This window comes from Chiloscyllium plagiosum, chromosome 6, assembly GCF_004010195.1.
Source record: "Chiloscyllium plagiosum isolate BGI_BamShark_2017 chromosome 6, ASM401019v2, whole genome shotgun sequence".
NCBI classification, from domain to species: domain Eukaryota; kingdom Metazoa; phylum Chordata; class Chondrichthyes; order Orectolobiformes; family Hemiscylliidae; genus Chiloscyllium; species Chiloscyllium plagiosum.
In genome coordinates, this window is record NC_057715.1 from 2,274,200 (window position 1) to 2,294,260 (window position 20,061).

The 20,061-nt window shown below is 39.5% G+C and overlaps 1 protein-coding gene across 2 annotated transcripts in view; it reads left to right on the forward strand.

Annotated features, from left to right (window-relative positions):
* Positions 1 to 20,061, forward strand: part of LOC122550431 (protein diaphanous homolog 3-like) — a 577,944-nt gene that overhangs the window by 155,180 nt on the left and 402,703 nt on the right. Inside the window, exons 12-15 of one of the 2 annotated variants that reach the window (XM_043691160.1) lie at positions 8,607 to 8,723; positions 11,459 to 11,577; positions 11,700 to 11,764; positions 17,014 to 17,118. In XM_043691160.1, coding sequence (XP_043547095.1) covers positions 8,607 to 8,723; positions 11,459 to 11,577; positions 11,700 to 11,764; positions 17,014 to 17,118 — 406 coding nt within the window. The remainder of the gene's footprint in view (positions 1 to 8,606; positions 8,724 to 11,458; positions 11,578 to 11,699; positions 11,765 to 17,013; positions 17,119 to 20,061) is intronic. The other variant, XM_043691161.1, reaches the window with a different exon arrangement.

Below are 20,061 nucleotides of genomic sequence, written 5' to 3' on the forward strand. Positions count from 1 at the left end.
TTCCAAATTCATGTAAGTCCTATACCTCAAGAATCCCCCCCAAAAACTTACCCACCACTGACATAAAGCTCCCTGAACTATAGTTTCCTGGCTTTTTCTTACAATCTTTCTGAAATAATGGCCTCAGATTAACCAACCTCCAGTTTTCTGGCATGTCACCCATGGCTATCGATGATACAAATATCTCAGCAAGGGGCCCTACAATCTCTTCCCCAGTTACCCAGAAAGTTCTGGGGCACACCTAATCAGGTCCTGGGGATTTATGTACCTTGATGCGTCTTAAGATTTCCAGCACCACCTTATCGGAAATATGAACTCTTTTCAAGACATTTCTCCAAGTTCCCTAGCTTCCATGTTCTTCTCCACAGTAAATACTGACACAAAATATTCTTTTAGTATTTCACCCATCTTCTATGGTTCCATACGTAGATGGCCATGTTGATCTTTAAGGGACCCTATTCTCTCGCTCTAATTACTCTTTTGCCCTTATTGTACTTACACAATCTCTTTGGATTCTCCTTAACTCTTTTTGCCAAACGTATCTCATGTCCCCTTTTTGACCTCCTTATTTCCCTGTCAAGTATACTTCTACTGCCCTTATACTCTAGGGATTCACTTGATCCCTGTTGGCTATATCTCCTTCTTATTCTTGACCAGAGACTCAATTTTTCTAGTCAGCTAGCATTTCCTGCACCTTTAAGCCTTCCCTTTCACACTAACAGGACATATTGTCTCTGAACTCTTGGTATCATATTCTTAAAAGTGTCCCACTTCCCAATTGTCCCTTTACCTGTGAATAGCCTTCCCCAATCAACTTTTCAAAGTTCCTGTCCAATACCATCAAAATTGGCTTTACTCCAATTTGGAAATTCAACTTTTAAATCTGGTCTATCCTTTTCTAAAACTATTTTATAACTAATACAATTATGATCACTTGCCCCAAAGTGCTTCCCCACTGACTCTCAGTCCTTTGCTTTGCCTTATTTCCCAATAAAAGGTATAGTCAACTGTGATCAAATGAATCTCTAGAGTATAAGGGTAGTAGAAGTATTGCTCTTTTTCCAATAGATACATCCACATATTGAATAAGAAAGTTTTCTTGTACATATTTATAACAAGTTCCTTTCCATCCAAGTGTTTACACTATGACAGTCCCAGTCTATAGAAAATTAAAATCCCCTACCATTGCAACCCTATTTTCCTTACAGATATCGGAGATCTCCTTACATATTGACTTCTCAATTTCCCACTGACTATTGGAGGGGCTATAATACAATCCCAACAAGGTGATCATCCCTTTCTTATTAAGTAACATCATTAAACTTCAATGGATGATCTCTGAGGAATATCCTTCTGAAGTACAGCTGTAATGTTCTCCCTAACCAAAAACACCACTTCCCTCCTCTCTTTCCTCCCTTTCTATCCTTCCTATAGCATCTATACCCTGGAACATTAATCTACTAATCATGTCCATCCCTGAGCCACGTTTCTATAATAGCTATAATATCACAGCCCCATGTTTCTGCCCTAAGTTCATCTGCTGTACCTGTCAGACCTCTTGCATTAAAGAAAATACAGTTTAATTTGTCAGTCTTACCACATTCTCTGCGAAGCTCTTGTCTGCATTGACCATTAGATTTGTTTCCCTTATCTACTGTACCGGCCTCAGCCTTTTCTCTTATTTACTGTCGCTTTGGTTTCCCCTCTGTTCCTAGTCAAAAGCCTTCTGAGAAGCAATAGCAAATTTCCCTGCAAGGCCCACTTCCAATTCAGGTGGAACCATCCCTCTTAAACAGGTAATTTCTACCCCAAAAGAGATCCCAATGGTCTAAAAAGGCGAATCCTTGCCTCCCGCACCAGTTCCTCAGCCACATATTCATCTCCTGTATTCTCCTATTTGTACTCTCATGAGCCTATGGCACTATTAGTAATCCAGATATTTCTATCTTCAAAGACCTTCTTTTAACCTCCTGCCTAATTTCTTATATTCTCTATGCAGAACCTCATCAAAGTCTCTACCTATGTTATTGGTACAACATGCGTAATGATCTCCCTCTGGTCACTGTACACCTTTCGGAATATTCTGCATCCTCTCCGAGACATCCTTGACCCTGGCACCATGGAGGCAACATTTCACCCTGATGGATCGCTGATGTTAATTGGTTGGAGAAAAGCTCACAGTAATTAGGTGAAAATAGAACTTAGGAAAAACAAAACAGGGAAAAATAAAGGCAGATAATGGGAAGCATTTAAAACAGTATTTTAAAATTGTGCATTATATGAGACGGCACAAAGGTTTTAGGAGATAAATCAATAAGCAGTTAGGAAGACAAAGAATGCAGCAACAAAATTTAACTACCAAGGAACATAAAATAGCAAAGTATTTTACAAGCTTATCATTAAAATAAGGGCAACTAGAAATAGGATTAGGACCATTGAGAGATGTACTGATAACAATGGGTAGCAGAAACGTTTAATAATTTATTTATTTTAACATTTAATCCATAGGAAGAGAGAAAAATAAGTACAGGAGTAGGCCTTTTGGCCCTTGGAGCCTGCACTAACATTCAGTATGTTCAAGACTGATCATCCAACTCAATACACTATTCCGACGTTCCTGACCAAATCCTTTGATTCCTTTATTCCTAAGACTGATATATATCTCCTTGAAGCATGCAATAGTTGGATCTTAACTGCTTTTTGCAGCAGAGCATTCTGCAGGCACACCACTGTCTAGATACAAACTTTCTCCTCATCTCAGTCCTAAATGGCCTACCCTGTGTTGTTAGAATGTGTCCCCTGGTTCTGGGCTCCACATATTATTGGGAACATAATTTCTGTCGTCTTAGTAGATACTACATTGAATGATGAGATGACTGATGGGATGCATGCAGCTCAAATAAAAAGGAGGGAAGTGTTGAGTAGCCTAATCAAACTCGAAGAATAAAGAATTTCCTCAAATTCCAGGAGTAGCACTTACTGTTTTATATGCTGTTGCATTGTTTTGGAACTTTGAAGAGAAAAAAGGTCAAAACAATGGCATTTTTGAAAGGGAGAGGAACAGACAAAGGCAGCACATGGTCTGTGCAGGAGAGAGAGAGAGAGAAAAAAAGAATCCCACACTGCTAACTGACACAGCAGTGAACCTGCGCAGTTACTGCCTTCATGTATCGCTGAACATCGGAGTGCATCTGGGAAAATTAACAAATAGTGAAATTTACAACTGGAGGAACCTGTTTGAGAGAGGTCACAGCACAGAAACAGATAAGTAAATATGTTTAAGTGTGGCATTGCTGTAAATCTGCAGTAGTGAGTAGAGTGGGTGCTTTCTTGATTACATGTTTTATTGAGATATATTTCTTATTTAACGTAAAAAATATAAGCCATAAGTTAGCCTGGAGCAGTGTTTTGTTGAGGAATAAGACAATGCTATTTTCTGGGTCTACAGATTGGAAAAAGCAAAATTGGACCTTGTAGAATGATATGCTCTTCTTGTCGGATGTGGGAGTTTAGGAAGAGTTTATGTGTTACTGAGGATTATATCTGCAATAAATGGATGGTGCAAATCCTATCAGATCGAATGGATTGCTTGGAGCGACAGTTAGAGGCAATGTGGAATTTACAAGAGCAAGGGGGTGTGATGGAAGTTTTAGGAAGAAAGAAAAGTCACAAATGCCGTCATATGGATGGGTTAACTCCAGGAAAGGTAAGAGAGGTAGGCAGGGCAGATGATTGAGGTGTCAGTGGGGGAGCACTTTGGGGCCAGCATCCATAATTCTATTAGTTTTAAAATAGCGATGGAAAAGGATAGTCCAGATCTTAGAGTTGAAGTTGTAAATTAGAAAAAGGCTCATTTTGATGGTATTAGGCAAGAACGTTCAAAAGCTGATTGGGAGCAGATGTTCGCAGATAAAGGGGCAGCTGGAAAATGGAAAGCATTCAGAAATGAGATAATGAGAGTCCAAAGACAGTATATTCCTGTTAGGGTGAAAGGAAAGGCTGATAGGTACAGGGAATGCTGGATGACTAAAGAAAGTGAGGGTTTGGTGAAGTAAAAGAAGGAAGCATATGTCAGGTACAAGATAGATCGAGTGAATCCTTCGAGGAGTATAAAGGCAGTAGGAGTATACTTAAGAGGCAAAACGGGCAAATGAGATAGTTTGGCAAATAGAGTTAAGGAGCATCTAAAAGGTTTTTACAAATACATTAAGGACAAAAGGGTAACTAGGGAGAGAATAGGGCCACTCAAAGATCAGCAAGGCGGCCTTTGTGTGGAGCCACAGAAAATGGGGGAGATGCTAAATGGGTATTTTGCATTAGTCTTCACTGTGGAAAAGGACATAGAAGGTATAGACTATAGGGAAATAGAAGGTGACATCTTGAAAAATATCCACATTACAGAGAAGGAAGTACTGGATGTCTTAAAATGCATAAAAGTGGATAAATCCCCAGGACCTGATCAGGTGTACCCTAGAACTCTGTGGGAAGCTAAGGAAGTGATTACTGGGCCTCTTGCTGAGATATTTGTATCATCTATAGTCACAGGTGAGGTGCCGGAAGACTGGAGATTGTCTAACTTGATGCCACTTTTTAAGAATGGTGGTAAGGACAAGCCAGGGAACTATAGACTAGTGAGCCTGACGTCGGTGATGAGCAAGTTGCTGGAGGGCATTCTGAGGGACAGGATGTACATATATTTGGATAGTCAACATGGCTTTGTGCGTGGGAAATCATGTCTTACAAACTTGATTGAGTTTTTTGAAAAAGTAATAGAGGATTGATGAGGGCAGAGCGGTAGACGTGACCTATGTGGACTTAGATAAGTCCCCATGGGAGACTGGTTAGTAAGGTTAGATCTCATGGAATACAGGAAGAAGTTGCCATTTGAATACAGAACTGGCTCAAAGGCAGAAGACAGACAGTGGTGGAGGAGGGTTGTTTTTCAGACTGAAGGCCTGTGACCAGTGGAGTGCCACAAGGATCGGTGCCGGGTGCTCTACTTTTCATCATATATATAAATGATTTGGATGTGAGCATAAGAGGTATAGTTAGTAAGTTTGCAGATGACACCAAAATTGGAGGTGTAGTGCACAACGAAGGAGGTTACCTCTGATCACAATGGGATCATGATCAGATGGGCTAATGGGTTGAGGAGTGTCAGATGGAGTTTAATTTAGATAAATGCGAGGTGCTGCATTTTGGGAAAGCAAATCTTAGCAGGACTTATACACTTCATGGTAAGGTCCTAGGGAGTGTTGCTGAACAAAGAAACCTTGGAGTGCAGGTTCATAGCTCCTTGAAAGTGGAGTCGCAGGTAGATAGGATAGTGAAGAAGGCGTTTGGTATGCTTTCCTTTATTGGTCAGAGTATTGAGTACAGGAGTTGGGAGGTCATGTTGCGGCTGTACAGGACATTGGTTAGGCCACTGTTGGAATATTGTGTGCAATTCTGGTCTCCTTCCTATCGGAAAGATGTTGTGAAACTTGAAAGGGTTCAGAAAAGATTTGCAAAGATGTTGCCAGGATTTCAGCTATAGGGAGAGGCTGAATAGGCTGGGACTGTTTTCCCTGGAGCGTCAGAGGCTGAGGGGTGATCTTATAAATGTTTATAAAATCATGAGGGGCATGGATAGGATAAATAGACAAGGTCTTTTCCCTGGGGTGGGGAGTCCAGAACGAGAGGGCATAGGTTTAGGGTGAGAGGGGAAAGATATAAAAGAGACCTAAGGGGCAACTTTTTCACACAGAGTGTGGTACGGGTATGGAATGAGCTGCCAGAGGAAGTGGTGGAGACCCGTACAATTCCAACATTTAAAAGGCATCTCGATAGGTATATGAATAGGAAAGGTTTGGAGGGTTATGGGCCGGGTGCTGGCAGATGGGACTAGATTGGATTGGGACATCTGGTTGGCATGGACTAGTTGGACCGAAGGGTTTGTTTCCATGCTGAACATCTATATGACTCTAACCTGGGTTAAACATGACCAAAGATCAGCTCAGTGTCAATGTTGTGGAGTTTCATGGAGGATTTCTCTTCCTGAGCATTAGTGGGTTTTACACATATTTCGTCACTGATGCCTCATTTTGTACCCTTGCCAGAGACAGATTTATTCGCCATTGTCAGAATTTCCAGCAGTCCTGCTCTGCCACTATCTTTACATTGCAAAACTTGCACCCACGCTTCCCCCCCCTCACCTCCATCCAAAGCCCCAAAGGTGCCTTTCACATCCATCACATTTTCACCTGCATTTCCACACATGTCATTTACTGTGTCTGTTGCTCCTGATGAGGTCTCCTCTACATTGGGGAGGCAGGCTGCTTACTCGAAGAGCGCTTCAGAGAACATCTCTGGGACACCCGCACCAACCAACCCCACCGCTCTGTGGCGGAACACTTCAACCCCCCCTTCCACTTTGCTGAGGACATGCAGATTCTGGGCCTCTTCCAACGCTGCTCCCCTACTACCGGATGCCGAGAGGAAGAATGCCTCGGGACCCTCCAAACGCATGGCATCAATGTGGATTTCACCAGTTTCCTCATTTCCCCTCCCACCACCTTATCCCAGTTCCAACCTTCCAGGTCAGCACGTCCTAATGACGTGTCCTACCTGTCCATTTTCCTTCCCACCTATCCGCTCCACCCTTCCCTCTGACCTATCACCTTTCCCCTCACCTCCATCCACCTACCGCACTCTCAGTTGCCTTCCCCCAAACCCCCTCCCATTTATCTATCCACCCCGTCGGCTTACAAGCCTCATTTTGAATGAAGGACCTTTGCCCAAAATGTCGATGTTCCTGCTCCTCGGATACTGCCTGACCTGCTGTACTTTTCCAGCACCACACTCCCGACTCACTGTCTTTAAATCCCAGCTATGCACCGGTTCAACTGCTGAAAGCTGGGGCTGTCACTCAAGGTCCCAGTGTGGGGAAAAAAAAAGACCCTATGCCATTAATAACTTGATTCATAGAATCCCAACAGTGACTATTCAGCCTATGAAGTCTGTACAAACTCTCTGATTTGCAGCCCACCTGACCCACACCCTCATCCCCACCCAAACTGGCAAAGATGAACAGGTTGGGTCTCTTTTATTTGGAAAAAAGTTTTAGGATTATCTTAATAGAGATCTTCAAAATTATGAAAGATTTTGATTGGATGAAGAGAGAGAGAGAGATTATTTGTACTTGAGACAAGAGCATAACCAGTTGGTATCAATATTAGATTGAATTGGAAATACGAAAGAAACTGCTTTTCACGAAGAATGTAAAACTTGCTATCACAGTGAAATATGGGAGAGTGACATAATTATTTGAGGGAGAATGGTATAGAGGGTTACGAAGGTAGATTTGCGTGATGAAAGTTAGGAGTGATGTATAAAGACCAACATAGAATAGTTGGGCTGAATGACCCATTTTTATACCATATGTGCTTCTTGTGGAGGAGAGTTTGATAGTATATACTAAGTAACAAAAGATTGTGGAAGTCACAGCTGTAGAAAGTAAGCAGTGGAAAGAGATCAAAGGTCAGCACTGAAGCCTTTGGAAATTGGCAAAATCTATTGGATAAATTTCTAATTGGATTTGTTATGTGTACGTTTGCTGTTATTACAGAAATGATATTTAAGCTTTTCTGTGTGAAGGTTATAAGCTGTATTCTTGGGTATATACTGTGTGCCAGCTGGAAGAGCAATGTGGCTGCTAAAAAAAAAATCAGGAATCCTACCTAAGTACCTGTCCTGTAGCAGTTTCTGGTTGCTGATTGGTACATTTGATTAAAAAATGTTGATTATTGTGGATTACCAATTCATATGTTTGAACAAATTCTGCCTGACTATATCTTTGTTGATCAACTATAGTTAATTTATAATGTTCATTATTTACAGCAATTAGATAAGTGTGATGAATTCGTACGACGTCCTTCTATGAATGCCTCCAACAAATCTCTTTGAAGGGAAAGTGTGAAGAAATTTATGTTCATTACTTCCAGATTTTCCATAAATGCAAAAATCAAAACTGAAAGAGAAAGTTGGATAGGAAGAGGTTTTGTGTGAAACATACGTGTTGTAGCAGACACAAAGCCACGATTTTTGCATTGGAAGTTATCACAAATCCCTGTTTCATTACCTCAGGTGTTATTTTTACAATGTCATCTGTTTCTTGGTTCTTTGGCATATTAATGCTATCCATAATACTAATTAATATAGAACACAGAACATTGCAGCGCATTACAGGCCCTTCGGCCCTCGATGTTGCACTGACCTGTGAAAATAATCTGATGCCCACCTAACCATTCCAATATTATCCATATGTATGTCCATTGCCCATTTAAATGCCCTTAATGAGTCTACTACTGTTGCAGACAGGCCGTTCCATGCTCCTACTGCTCTCTGAGTAAAGAAACTGCCCCTAAAATCGGCCCTAAATCTATCACCCCTCAATTTAAAGCTATGTCCCCTCATGTTAGCGTTCACCAATTGATGAAGAGGAAAGTAACATTTATCATCATACTTTCTGTTCTGGCTTGGAAATGTTAATCTAATGATTAGAAACTTGATCAATGTATGCTAATTTGTTACTTCCTGCAATGTATTTCCCTTAACGTTTGCTGCACTGAAATTAATGATGTTTATAATATGCTGTTCAATACATTGAAGAACACGGCAGCTGAAAGTCATTTCCTTTCCATTCTTCAACACATGTTATTGATCACGAATGACTATTTTGTGAGGTAAGTTTTGATTTATTTTCTTTTATTTATTTTTCATTGGATGTGGTGAAGCCAACATTTATTGCCGGTCGCAATTGCTTTGGCATTTCAGCAATCGTTTAAGGGTGAACCACATTTTTCTGCAGACCCACACAGTCTTGAGTCCTATGTTGGCCAGAATTGTTAAAGACGGCATATCTTCCTCCCTGAAGGACATTAGTGAATCAGATGGATTTTTGCAACAATCAATGAGAGTTTCATGTTACCATTACTAAGATTTTATGAATTGAATATAAGTTCCACCATCTGTGGAGCATTGGCTGCGTCAACTGAAAATATTACATCTAGGAACATTTTCTTCCTAGATGTTCTTTATGATGTATTCTATAAATGCCACAGTTCATTTGTCAATTGACTATACACACTTACCATACATATTCGCAATGGGTGCAGGAACCCTTTGATATTAATTAGGATGACTAATTAAATGGACGACTCAACCTGATTATATGAAACTGCTTTAGCATTACACTGTCTCATCGCCAGACCTACAGATTGTGAATTGGGCAAACTTAATTAAATAATCAAAATTTGAATTGTACTGTACTGAATTTTGCCTCAACTGCACTATTTTTCTGCCTGACATTCACACATGAAACATACGTATGATTGATGCTGGAGCCCAACTGAAACCTAATGCATTCACTAGAAATTGACAATAAGAGTTAAAAATCTGAATGAAATGAAAATAACATAAATTTAAAATGTGAACACAACAAAAAAGACCAAACATGTATACAAAGTCAGTGTCCCATAAAAAAGATAACTAGAAAAAAAGGGAGAGAGAAGAGTCAGAAACAGCAGGTGGTATGAAAAGACAGACATTTGACAAAGGCCAAGCGATAGTGATTAAGAGTGACATAAACAATAAAACAAAGGAAGAAACTAAACACTAAAGAAACAGATATAAAAATATATTGATCATGTCCTGAAATAAAACTTCTTCAAGATAAATGCACCAATCAACGCAGCACCATCCAATGAAAATTATATACCTCCAAAACCATGATCTACTGAGATGTGCCAGTATTTATGCTTTAATTAAAGTGATGGGTCTATTCCCTGAATTACCTTTCTAATATTTACTGTGTGTTTGTACACTGATTTTAGGAGGTGTGTGTTGATGTTTATGCATAGAGTTTTAAAAAAAAGAATGTTGATGCCTTGCAGCTTTGCTTGGTTGGGTTTACTGTGGTGATGTTGACCTGTTGATTATCTGGAATGTTTGATTGACTGGCACATTTCTGGTCCGATAGATGCCGGTTAATAAAAATGTTTGCTGTATTACCAACTGATCACACAATGACAGTAGTTCTCACCACGACACAGAAGTTGCACTTCTTTCGAAGGAAGGAAGAAAATGTAATGTGGAGGTGCCAGTGTTGGACTGGAGTGGACAAGGTCAGAAGTCAGATGATACCAAGTCATAGTTTAACAAATGTATTTGAAATCACAAGCTTTTAGAGCGTTGCCCCTTCACCAGGTGAAGTGAGAGAGAAGCATACAGACACAGAATTTATAGGCAGAGGGATCAAGTGATCATAAAAATGATGTGAGTAGAGTGTAGACATGCAGAATAATAAGTTTCTGCAGGTGATCAAGTGTGTCAGATGGTGTGAGTAAAATGTCAACAGCTGAATAATAAATGAAAGGATGACCTATAATCCAATTAAATGAGGCAGAGAGATAATTGCAAAAATTAAAAGTTAGGTGGTGCTGGAGCCAAACCAAATGACCTGGATAACATAATAGGTATAAGAGTCACAGGCCGAGGGTCTAACCAAACTAATAAGTAATGCTAAACTGTACAGACTGATTAAGATGGAGAGGTCATAACAATTTATTAATGTTATGGTGTCAAAACAGGGCACTTATAAATATTTTACAGATACAGATGCCTGGTGGGGTCATATGTACTGCGGCGTGAACCCAAGATCATGGTTAAGGCCGTCTTCATGTTTCTGCTCAGCGATTCTGCATTGTTGTGTATCAGTGAGAATTGCTGAGCAGAAACTGATAGCCAAGTTCTGTCCCCGTGAAGACACTCGCAATTGTGATCTTGAGTTCATGTTGCACTACATGTGACTCCACCACGTTTCTGTGTCTGTAAAATTTTACTGTTTTGTGTTGACACCATCATCTTGATAAATTGTTATGATCACTCTATCTTAATTAGTTTGTACAGTTTTAGATTACTTATTAGCTTGATTAGACAGAAATCCATATTATATTATTCCAGTCATTTGGTTTGACTTGTCTCCAGTACCACTTTACTTTCAATATTTTGCAATTATCTCGCTGCCTCATTTAATCGGATTATAGGTCATCCCTTTGCTTGTTATTCAGCTGTTGATATTTTACTTACACCGTCTGACAGTCTTAATCACCTGCACAGACCTATTATACAGTCTGTTGACACTCCACTCACAGCTTTTGTGTGATCTTTTGATCTCTCCTCCTATAGATTCTGTCCCTGCATGCTTCTCTCTCACTTCTGCCGAAGGGGCAATGCTTCGAAAACTTGTGATTTCAAATAAACATATTGGACTATAATCTGGTGTCATCTGACTTCTGAAGAAAAATGGATCATCTAACAAAATGAGATCTGTGTATCAATACTGGACACAGTCACAACAATTTGTGAATTTCATGTTCAATTCAGACTAAATGAATTAATTTGCTTCTTTTTATTGCAGGCCACAGTATTTCAAGATCATAGAAGAATGTGTTTCCCAGATAGTGTTACACCGCAGTGGCATGGATCCTGACTTTACATACCGGAAACGATTAGATGTAAACTTTGATCATCTTGTTGGTGAGAATATTTTTGGAGAAAAAGCTGAATCATATTTAATTGATACAACAACATAGGGAACATTTTAAAGTTTGATGTCAATAAGGTTATGAACCTGGATCACATGCTTATTTTCTCTGCAGATATTTGTGCTGACAAAGCAAGAGTCGATGAGTGTGAACAAAAGCTTTCAGATCTTACTAGAAAGGTACGTAATACCATTGTATCGTCCATGCTGTTGAGAAAGGAGCATTCTTCACCTTAATTTGCTTTATAATCTAAAATACATGTGTCTTAATGAAATTATGGGTGGAATTGAGATAAATGAAGAGATGATAGATGGTCTTAGTGCTTTTTTTTAAACTGTGGACCAGCAGGAAACCTCATTCCAAAGTGATGTGAATAAAACATGTAAAAAAGTAAGAGCAGGAGTAGACCATGACCCTTGCAGCCTGCTAAGCTTTTAAATACAATCATGACTTTTTTTTTGCCTGAACTCTACTTGACCGCTTAGTTCCCATACCCTTTCATTCCTCAATAGATTAGAATTATGTTTTTCTCAGCCTTGAATGTGGTCAATAATGGAGCATCTAAATGTTAGAGAAGTCCAAATACAAAGGCCCTCTAACTGAAGAGATCTTTCCTCATCTCAAACTCAAATGTTTGAGCCTTTATCCTCCTGAGGCTGTGCCTCAATATTCTAGATTCCTCAGCAGGGTAAACAAAATCTTTGCTACCACACTGCCTGTTTCAATGAGCATAGGTCCAATATATTCAATGTCTCATGAAAGATGAGCATCCTGTTCCAGACACTAATCTAATGAATCAATATTACAGCCTATCCATGGCAAGTATAGACATGGAGACCAAGATTGTTTGTATTGTCTTTGTGGTGTCACCAAATCCCTGCGTAATTATACAAGACTTGCTTGTTCTTGTCCTTCATTTTTCTTCCAATAAAAAGATGTCAGTTATTTTTCTGATTTTTGTTATTCCTGCTTGCTAACTTTATGTTCTTTGTATATCTCTCTATGAATTTACAAGTATCATGCATTTTTAAAAATTGTTTTTCATAGATTTGTTGTAGCACAGAAGAAGGCCATTTAACCCATCGGGTTTGCACTATCCTTTCTAAGGAGCAATTCATATAGTCTTGCTCTCCAACCCACTCTCCATATCCCGGTACACTCCTACTCTTCAGATATTTAGAATGTGTGCTGAGATGCCCACACTGCCCACCACATTTGTTCCTGCTGAGACATTAACTACCCAGCCTAACCCATTTTCCAGCTGTTAGTCCATTTCCCTGGAGCTTATTGGACTTTAGGGGTGTGGCCAGATTGTGTTGAAATTAATTTAGGGGTTGTGTCTCTCCTATCCTCTCAGGCAATCATTTCCAGATCCCCACTTTTTCCTCATCTACCAGACACTTAAAAACCCCGCTGCGAAAGATGACAAGTCCTTCTTATCCAGACCCCTCATAACCATGTACACTTCAATCAAATCTCCTCTTAGCGTCCTATTTTTAAAGGAGAATATCCTGAACTTTTCCAATCTTTCTTCTCAACAGCAATTTTTGCAGGTTGTGCGACAGCCTTGGCAATTCCCTCTGAACCCTCTTTAGTGCAATTGCATCCTTTCTGTAATGAGCCGACAGAACTGCATGCAGTATTCAAGCTGTGACCTAACTGTTACACGAGAACATAACTGTTTTAAATAGAGTTTGAGTCCACATTTTTAGTGAGAACTTTATTTCAGTTAATCACACTCCAAATAATTCCCATCCCACTGATTATATGCTCCCCATAGTTATACAGTCACTTAACCCTTAATCAATAAATCCATTATTTGTTCCCTCATTCCATTAGGTCTCTGGCATTCCTTCAGGTAATCCTAGATGCTAACATTAATTACTGTTTTTGACAATTTTTAAACAACTCGTTAATATATATTGTGACACACCTCAAGAGCAGATGTGCATAACCTCCCTGTGCCTATATTCTGTGCATAAACTAATAAAGAGAAAAATTCTTAGAAGTATTCTTAACACAGCTTATGGACCAGTCCTGCTGCCTTCAAGAATCTGTGAACATGCACTTCAAGGTTCTTCACTCCCTTGAATTCCCCAAAATGCATCACTTTACACTTCTCCAGGCTGAATGCCAATTGCCACTTTTTGTCTATCTGACCAATGCACTGATATCTTGCTGTGGTCCAAAGCATCTCTCCTCACTATCAAAGAGCCAGTCAATTTTTATGTTATCTGCAAATTTCTTGATCATCCCTCTTGTGTTTTACCTCCGGATCATTGATATATATATCAAAAAAGCAAGTGGCTTAATACTGAGCTGTGCAAAAAATCAATGGGAACAGCCTTCCAGTCTTAAAATTGCTTATCAGCCATTAATGTTCGTATCCTGCTTGCTACATTCCCCTGGATTCTATGGGCTTTTCAAAAAAAGAGACTCGTTTACCATGGTATGACCTCATCAGAAGCCTTACTAAAATCCATGTAGACCACATCAACTACACTACCTTAATTAATTCGCATTACTTCCTCAAAATATTAAATCAAGTAGTCAGATAGGAACTTTCCTTAAAAATCTATACCAACAGTCCTTGATTACCTTGTCCATCTCTAAATGATTGTTAATATTGTCTTTTAGAGTTGATTCCAATAATTTGGCACTACCAAGATTAGTCTCACTGCTGTAATTTTCCAGGGTAACTCTTGTTCCATTTTTGAAACAAAATGATACCATTACCAGTCCTTCAATCCTCCAGTACCATATCTGCATTCAGTGAAGATCGAAAAACAAGAGTCAGAGTGTCTGATACTTTCCTGATAGCTTCTTTTAACAGCCTGGAGTACATTTTATCTGGTCCTGGTGCAGTATACCTTTTCAGAGTTATTCCCACATTCTCTGTCGGCATACATAAGTAGGTTTTTGGAATCTACTCTTTCCTTAATTATCTTCTTATTCTTAATGTGTTGAAAAGATATTTTGATATTATGCTTGATTTTACTTGTCAATTTTCTTCTTTGCCCTCTCTCTGATTTCCTAATTGCCTTTTGATTTCACTGCTGCACTTTGTATATTCCTCTTGGCGTTCTAAAATATTATGTTCTCGGTGTTGAACATACACTTTCGTTTTCTGCCTCATCTTTGCCATATATGCATCTTGACATCAGGATCTCTAAGTTTGGCCATCCCATCCTTTTCTTATTTTAGGTACATACTCTGAACTCTTTGAATCTTTCTTTTGAATGCATCCCCAGTTGAAATCACTCCTCAATTTAGTAAAATTAGTCTTACTCCAATTTAGAATGTTAACTCCTGTTGAATCCTTGTCCTTTTCCATAATTATGTTAAAAACTAACTGAATTATGATATTTACCACTACTAAAGTGTTCTCCATTGCTACCCTTTAACTTGTTCAGTTTGATTTCCTAAAACTAGGCCCAGAATCACATTTTGATTTTCAGAAATTGCGGCTCGTTCCGTTCTAACTGGTCAGGTCAGTCTCTCTTCATCCTATTTTTCATTCTCAAGGTACTGTCCTTTACCTGGCTATTTTAACTTGCTGGATCAACCTCTCCCCATATTCCAAAGTCTGGTTGATTGTATCAAACAGCATATGTCTTCAGCTATTCATGATGAGCAAGGATCTGACTGTAACCAAACAGCCTGCTCTTCAAAACTCACAATACAACATCATATACTATTCTGCAGTTGGACTTTATTTGCTTGATAGTTCGGAGCGTATGGAGAGCTACACTGACAACGAATTTAGGCTTGTCAGCTAGGCTCGCAACTTGGTGCAACTGCATGTAATGGATGCAATAGTGCCCTCTTCTTTGCGGCCAGAAAGAACATTAATATGCACAATGCCTTTTTTATTACAACAAAATAGTTGGTAGTCTTCACTGGTTCATTTTATCAAGGCAATACCCTGATGAAAGTGAGAATTGCGGGTGCTGGAGATGAGAATCAAAAGGTGTGGTGCTGGAAAAACAGCTGGTCAGACAGCATCCGAGGAGTAGGAGAGTCGGTGTTTCGAGCATAAACCCTTAACCTATCTTAACCAGATTAACCTGCCTCATTTAAAATTTAAATACAGCCTGGTAGTTAATGATCAATCAGCATCAGCTGATACATTCTCCATGGCAAACCTTCTACTAGTCAGAGTCTACTTGTTAACCAATCACCATTGTTCTCTCATGTCGTATTAATCTGAGCTTTCCCCTTGAATTGGTATTCTTGGAAATTGTGTTGTTGACTGCAAGAAGTAAAGTTTTGGCATAATAAGCTTTTTTTTTGGCAATACTAAATGCCGATCTGCCTGTACCACGTTGAGTGACTTTGTGACGTCCACACAGCTTATGTTCCCAGTAACTGTGTATAAGGCGGCACAATAGCTGAGTGGTTAGCACTCCCTGTGTCTGCATAGGTTTGCTCTGGGTGCTCTGGTTTCCTCCCACAAGTCCAAAGATGTGCAGGTTAGGTGAAATGGACATGCTAAATTGCCCATAGTGTTCAGGGATGTGTAGGTTAGGGGCATTAGTCAGGGGAAATGTAGAGTAATAGGGTGGAGGAATGCGTCTGGGTGGAGTACTCTTCGAAGGGTTGGTGTGGACTTGAGCCTGATTCCGCACTGTAGGGATTTAATGATTCTATGATAGTCAGTCGATGTGAATACACTTTGTCTGTTTCTGTGCCTAAATCCAATATAAATTTGAAAAAATGAAGGACCCAGAAATCTTTCTTGGAGTATTCAATTGCCAACTTCACTGTCCCATTAACCCTACTTTCTGCTTCTTGCCCATTACTTAAACATTCCTTCGTCCAAAAATATTACTCCATGTGCCCTTAACCGATATGCTAATCTTATTTTAGTGGAATATGTTCTACATCTACTGGTTTCCTTTTATCTGTCCTACATATTTTCCTTTTGAGCTAAAGGGAGAGACTAAATAAGTGAGGCTGTTTTTCCTGGAGCGTCAGAGGCTGAGGGGTGACGTTGTAGAGGTTTATAAAATTATGAGGGACCTGGATAGGTTAGTTAGACAAGGTCTTTTCCCTGGGGTGTGAATATGTTTAGGATGAGAAGGGGAAGATTTAAAAGGGACCTGAGAGGCAACTGTTTCACACAGAGGGTGGTGCGTATATGGAATGAACTGTCTAATCAAGTGGTGGAGGCTGGTACAAATACAACATTTAAAAGGCATCTGGATGGGTATTTGAATAGGAAGGCTTTAAAGGGATATGGGCCAAGTGCTGGCAAATGTGACTAGATTAATTAGGATATCTGGTCAGCATGGATGAGTTGGACCGAAGGGTTTGTTTCTGTGTTGTACCTCCACGTGATATAGATACCACAGCGTTCTCAAAAATAAAGCACACTTGATAATGCAGAAGTCCACAGGGCCTAGGTTGATGCACCTTTATCTTTCAGTTTGATGAGGAATTTACAGCCCGGCAAGAGGCACAGGCACAAATACAGAAGAGAGAGGAAAAAATCAATAAGCTTGAAGCTGAGTTGCAAAGTCTCAAAGCACAGGTAATCAAGTCTGCTAACTGCTTTCTTCGGGTTTCAAACTGTTGGTGGTTACAATCTAGCAACTGGTTACAATTCATACTCTTAATGTAAAATAAAAAAAATTGTTTGGTATTCTGTTCCAGTTTTGCTTTTTCAAAAATTTGCCAGCTGCCATCTTGCAAGCTTCTGCCCAAAATGCTGAAGGCTGTGTAATGCAATGGTTGTGCATTATTAATTAGCTCTGTTGTTTCAAGATTGATTTCAAGTTTTTTTTGGACTCTTGTTAATTAAACTTTTGCTTCTGTTTCAGTAGTTGTTAGCTCCTGATGTCACACATTTCCTGAGTAATTAACCAAGGAGGATGGAGGGTCCACTGCACTTTGGTTCAGTGCATCATTACAGATCTTTATCTGAATACAGGAAATTATTTCGTAGGCTATTTATTTGGCTCTCCCTTTTGCTTTATGTTTCTGCAGAAAAAAGATAACATAGGAATGAGTGAGAATATTAAAATATTTTTTCAATTTTTAATGATAAATACATGTAAGTCCTACAATTCATGGAAGGATCAAGATAAATTCTGAGGAGAACATGCTTAAGGATATACCTTATTCAAACAGCCATGTATTTGATTGTTATTTTGAACTATTTTCAAATGCTATAAATTGGAAAAGGTTATTTTGTAACAGTTCTGTTCACTAACATAGAAACTCTTGCATTTATTTCATTATTAAAAAGGGGAACTAGAAGGTTGCCATTGTTGTTTAAAAAAACAAATTCTGCGTTGAATTGAAATAGCAATCAAGGCCATTTCTTACTGATAAGGGTGGTCCCTGACTTACAAACGTCAGACTTACAAATGCTTGCACTTACGAATCTGTGGATTACCTGTATCTGCTCTACCTTACCAACTCAATCACCCATTATCCACTTTACAACAAAACTCTCAATCCTTTTAATAATATTTAGAATTTATAGTTCATAAATTAGTCGGTAAATACCCATTGAACACATACTTTAAAAAGTTATCCTCTGCAGAATCATATTCAAACAGGAGAAGATCTCTGAGCCCCTTGAGCCTGTTCTGCCAGACAGTAAGATCATAGCTGATCTGATTAGACCATAGACAAACTCCCAACAAACTTTCACGCCATTTCTTTTGGCAGTCTATTTTCCCTTGCCTTAGAAATTTTCAAAGACTCTTCTTCTGCCTTTTGAGGAAGGGAATTATAAAGACTCCCCACCCTCTGAGAGGAAAAAAAATCCTAATTTCTGTCTTTAATGGATGACTCCCTTATTTTTAAATAGTTTCCCTTAGTCTAGATTCTTACAGTGCTTAGAGTCTTCACTCACTAGGATGTCTGTTGTCAGCAGGAACAACCTGATAACCACATTATTTAACAGTAACTTATGTCTTAAATCACAGCATTGCCATAATTCGCTCTTGATTCAATTTCGACTACAGCTTTTCATAATGACTTGTAAATGAAGCAACATAATTTTTGTTTAAAACTCTTCCCACTTCCAATCCATGGATCACACACTGGCTCTGCATGGCATGATTGAGGAAGGCTTCTAAAATACAGCTGCCTTGATTTAAATTCCCGGATGTTTGAAATGCTCATTTCCAGTGTAGTACTGGCAACATAAATTTGCAGCTTGCACACATTTTAATGCATCCCATTTCCTTTTCTGTTCAAAATAGTTGGAGAAGGGTCCCTTCCCTTTGTTGCATGAGTAATTCTGACTCGTGTGGCCCTTAATTGGATCAATCTTTGTCACTGTCCAACAGTAATATGGGCGATACGGTGGCACAGTGGTTAGCACTGCTGCCTCACAGTGCCAGAGACCCGGGTTCAATTCCCGCCTCAGACAACTGTCTGTATGGAGTTTGCACATTCTCCCCGTGTCTGTGTGGGTTTCCTCTGGGTGCTCCGGTTTCGTCCCACAGTCCACAATGTGCAGGTTAGGTGAATTGCCATGCTAAATTGCCCGTAGTGTTAGGTGAAGGGGTAAATGTAGGGAAATGGGTCTGGGTGGGTTGCTTTTTGGAGAGTTGATGTGGACTTGTTGAGGGGCCTGTTACCACCCCGTAAGTAATCTAATCTAATCTAATGGTATCTGATCAAAGAAGGTATATCTAAGAAAATGACTTTAAAGTAAGTTAAAATTGTATAACCTTTGCTTGAAAGCACAAAACATTCATAATTAAATGAAATAATGACACAATTAATGATTAATATGTTTGATAGAATAGCCATTACAGAAACATGTTGCAACATGATCAAAATTACGTACTTAACGATCAATGGCTGTTGGCGCTTTGAAAGGTCAGACATAATGGAAAAGTTGGGTGGTAGACCTGCCGAAGAATGACACAAAAATAATTGTGAGAAAGGAGCTTGGCTGGAAATAACAGTCAAATCAGTGTGGATGAGAGTTGAAATCGTAAGGTATTGAAAACATCATGGAGAGTGGTTTATGGATCCTCCTCTCGATAGTAGTTTTGAATTAATTAATCATTAATCATGCAATGCAGGAAGCTTGTAACAAAGACAATGCAACAATTATTCAAATATCATACAAACAGGAGAAATGAATTGGCAAAGGCAGTTTGGAAAAGGTGTTTAATGAATACATACAAGGCAAAATCCTAGAATGAGACTACATTATGGAGGCAACCAGTGAAAAACTGAAAATGTGTTGCTATAAAAGCGCAGCAGGTCAGGCAGCATCCAAGGAGCAGGAGAATCGACATTTCGGGCATGAGCCCTTCTTCAGGAATGTGGAAAGTGTGTCCAGCAGGCTAAGATAAAAGGTAGGGAGGAGGGACTTGGGTGAGGGGCGTTGGAAATGCGATAGGTGGAGGGAGGTCAAGGTGAGGGTGATAGGCCGGAGTGGGGTGGGGGCGGAGAGGTCAGGAAGAAGATTGCAGGTTAGGAAGGCGGTGCTGAGTTCGAGGGA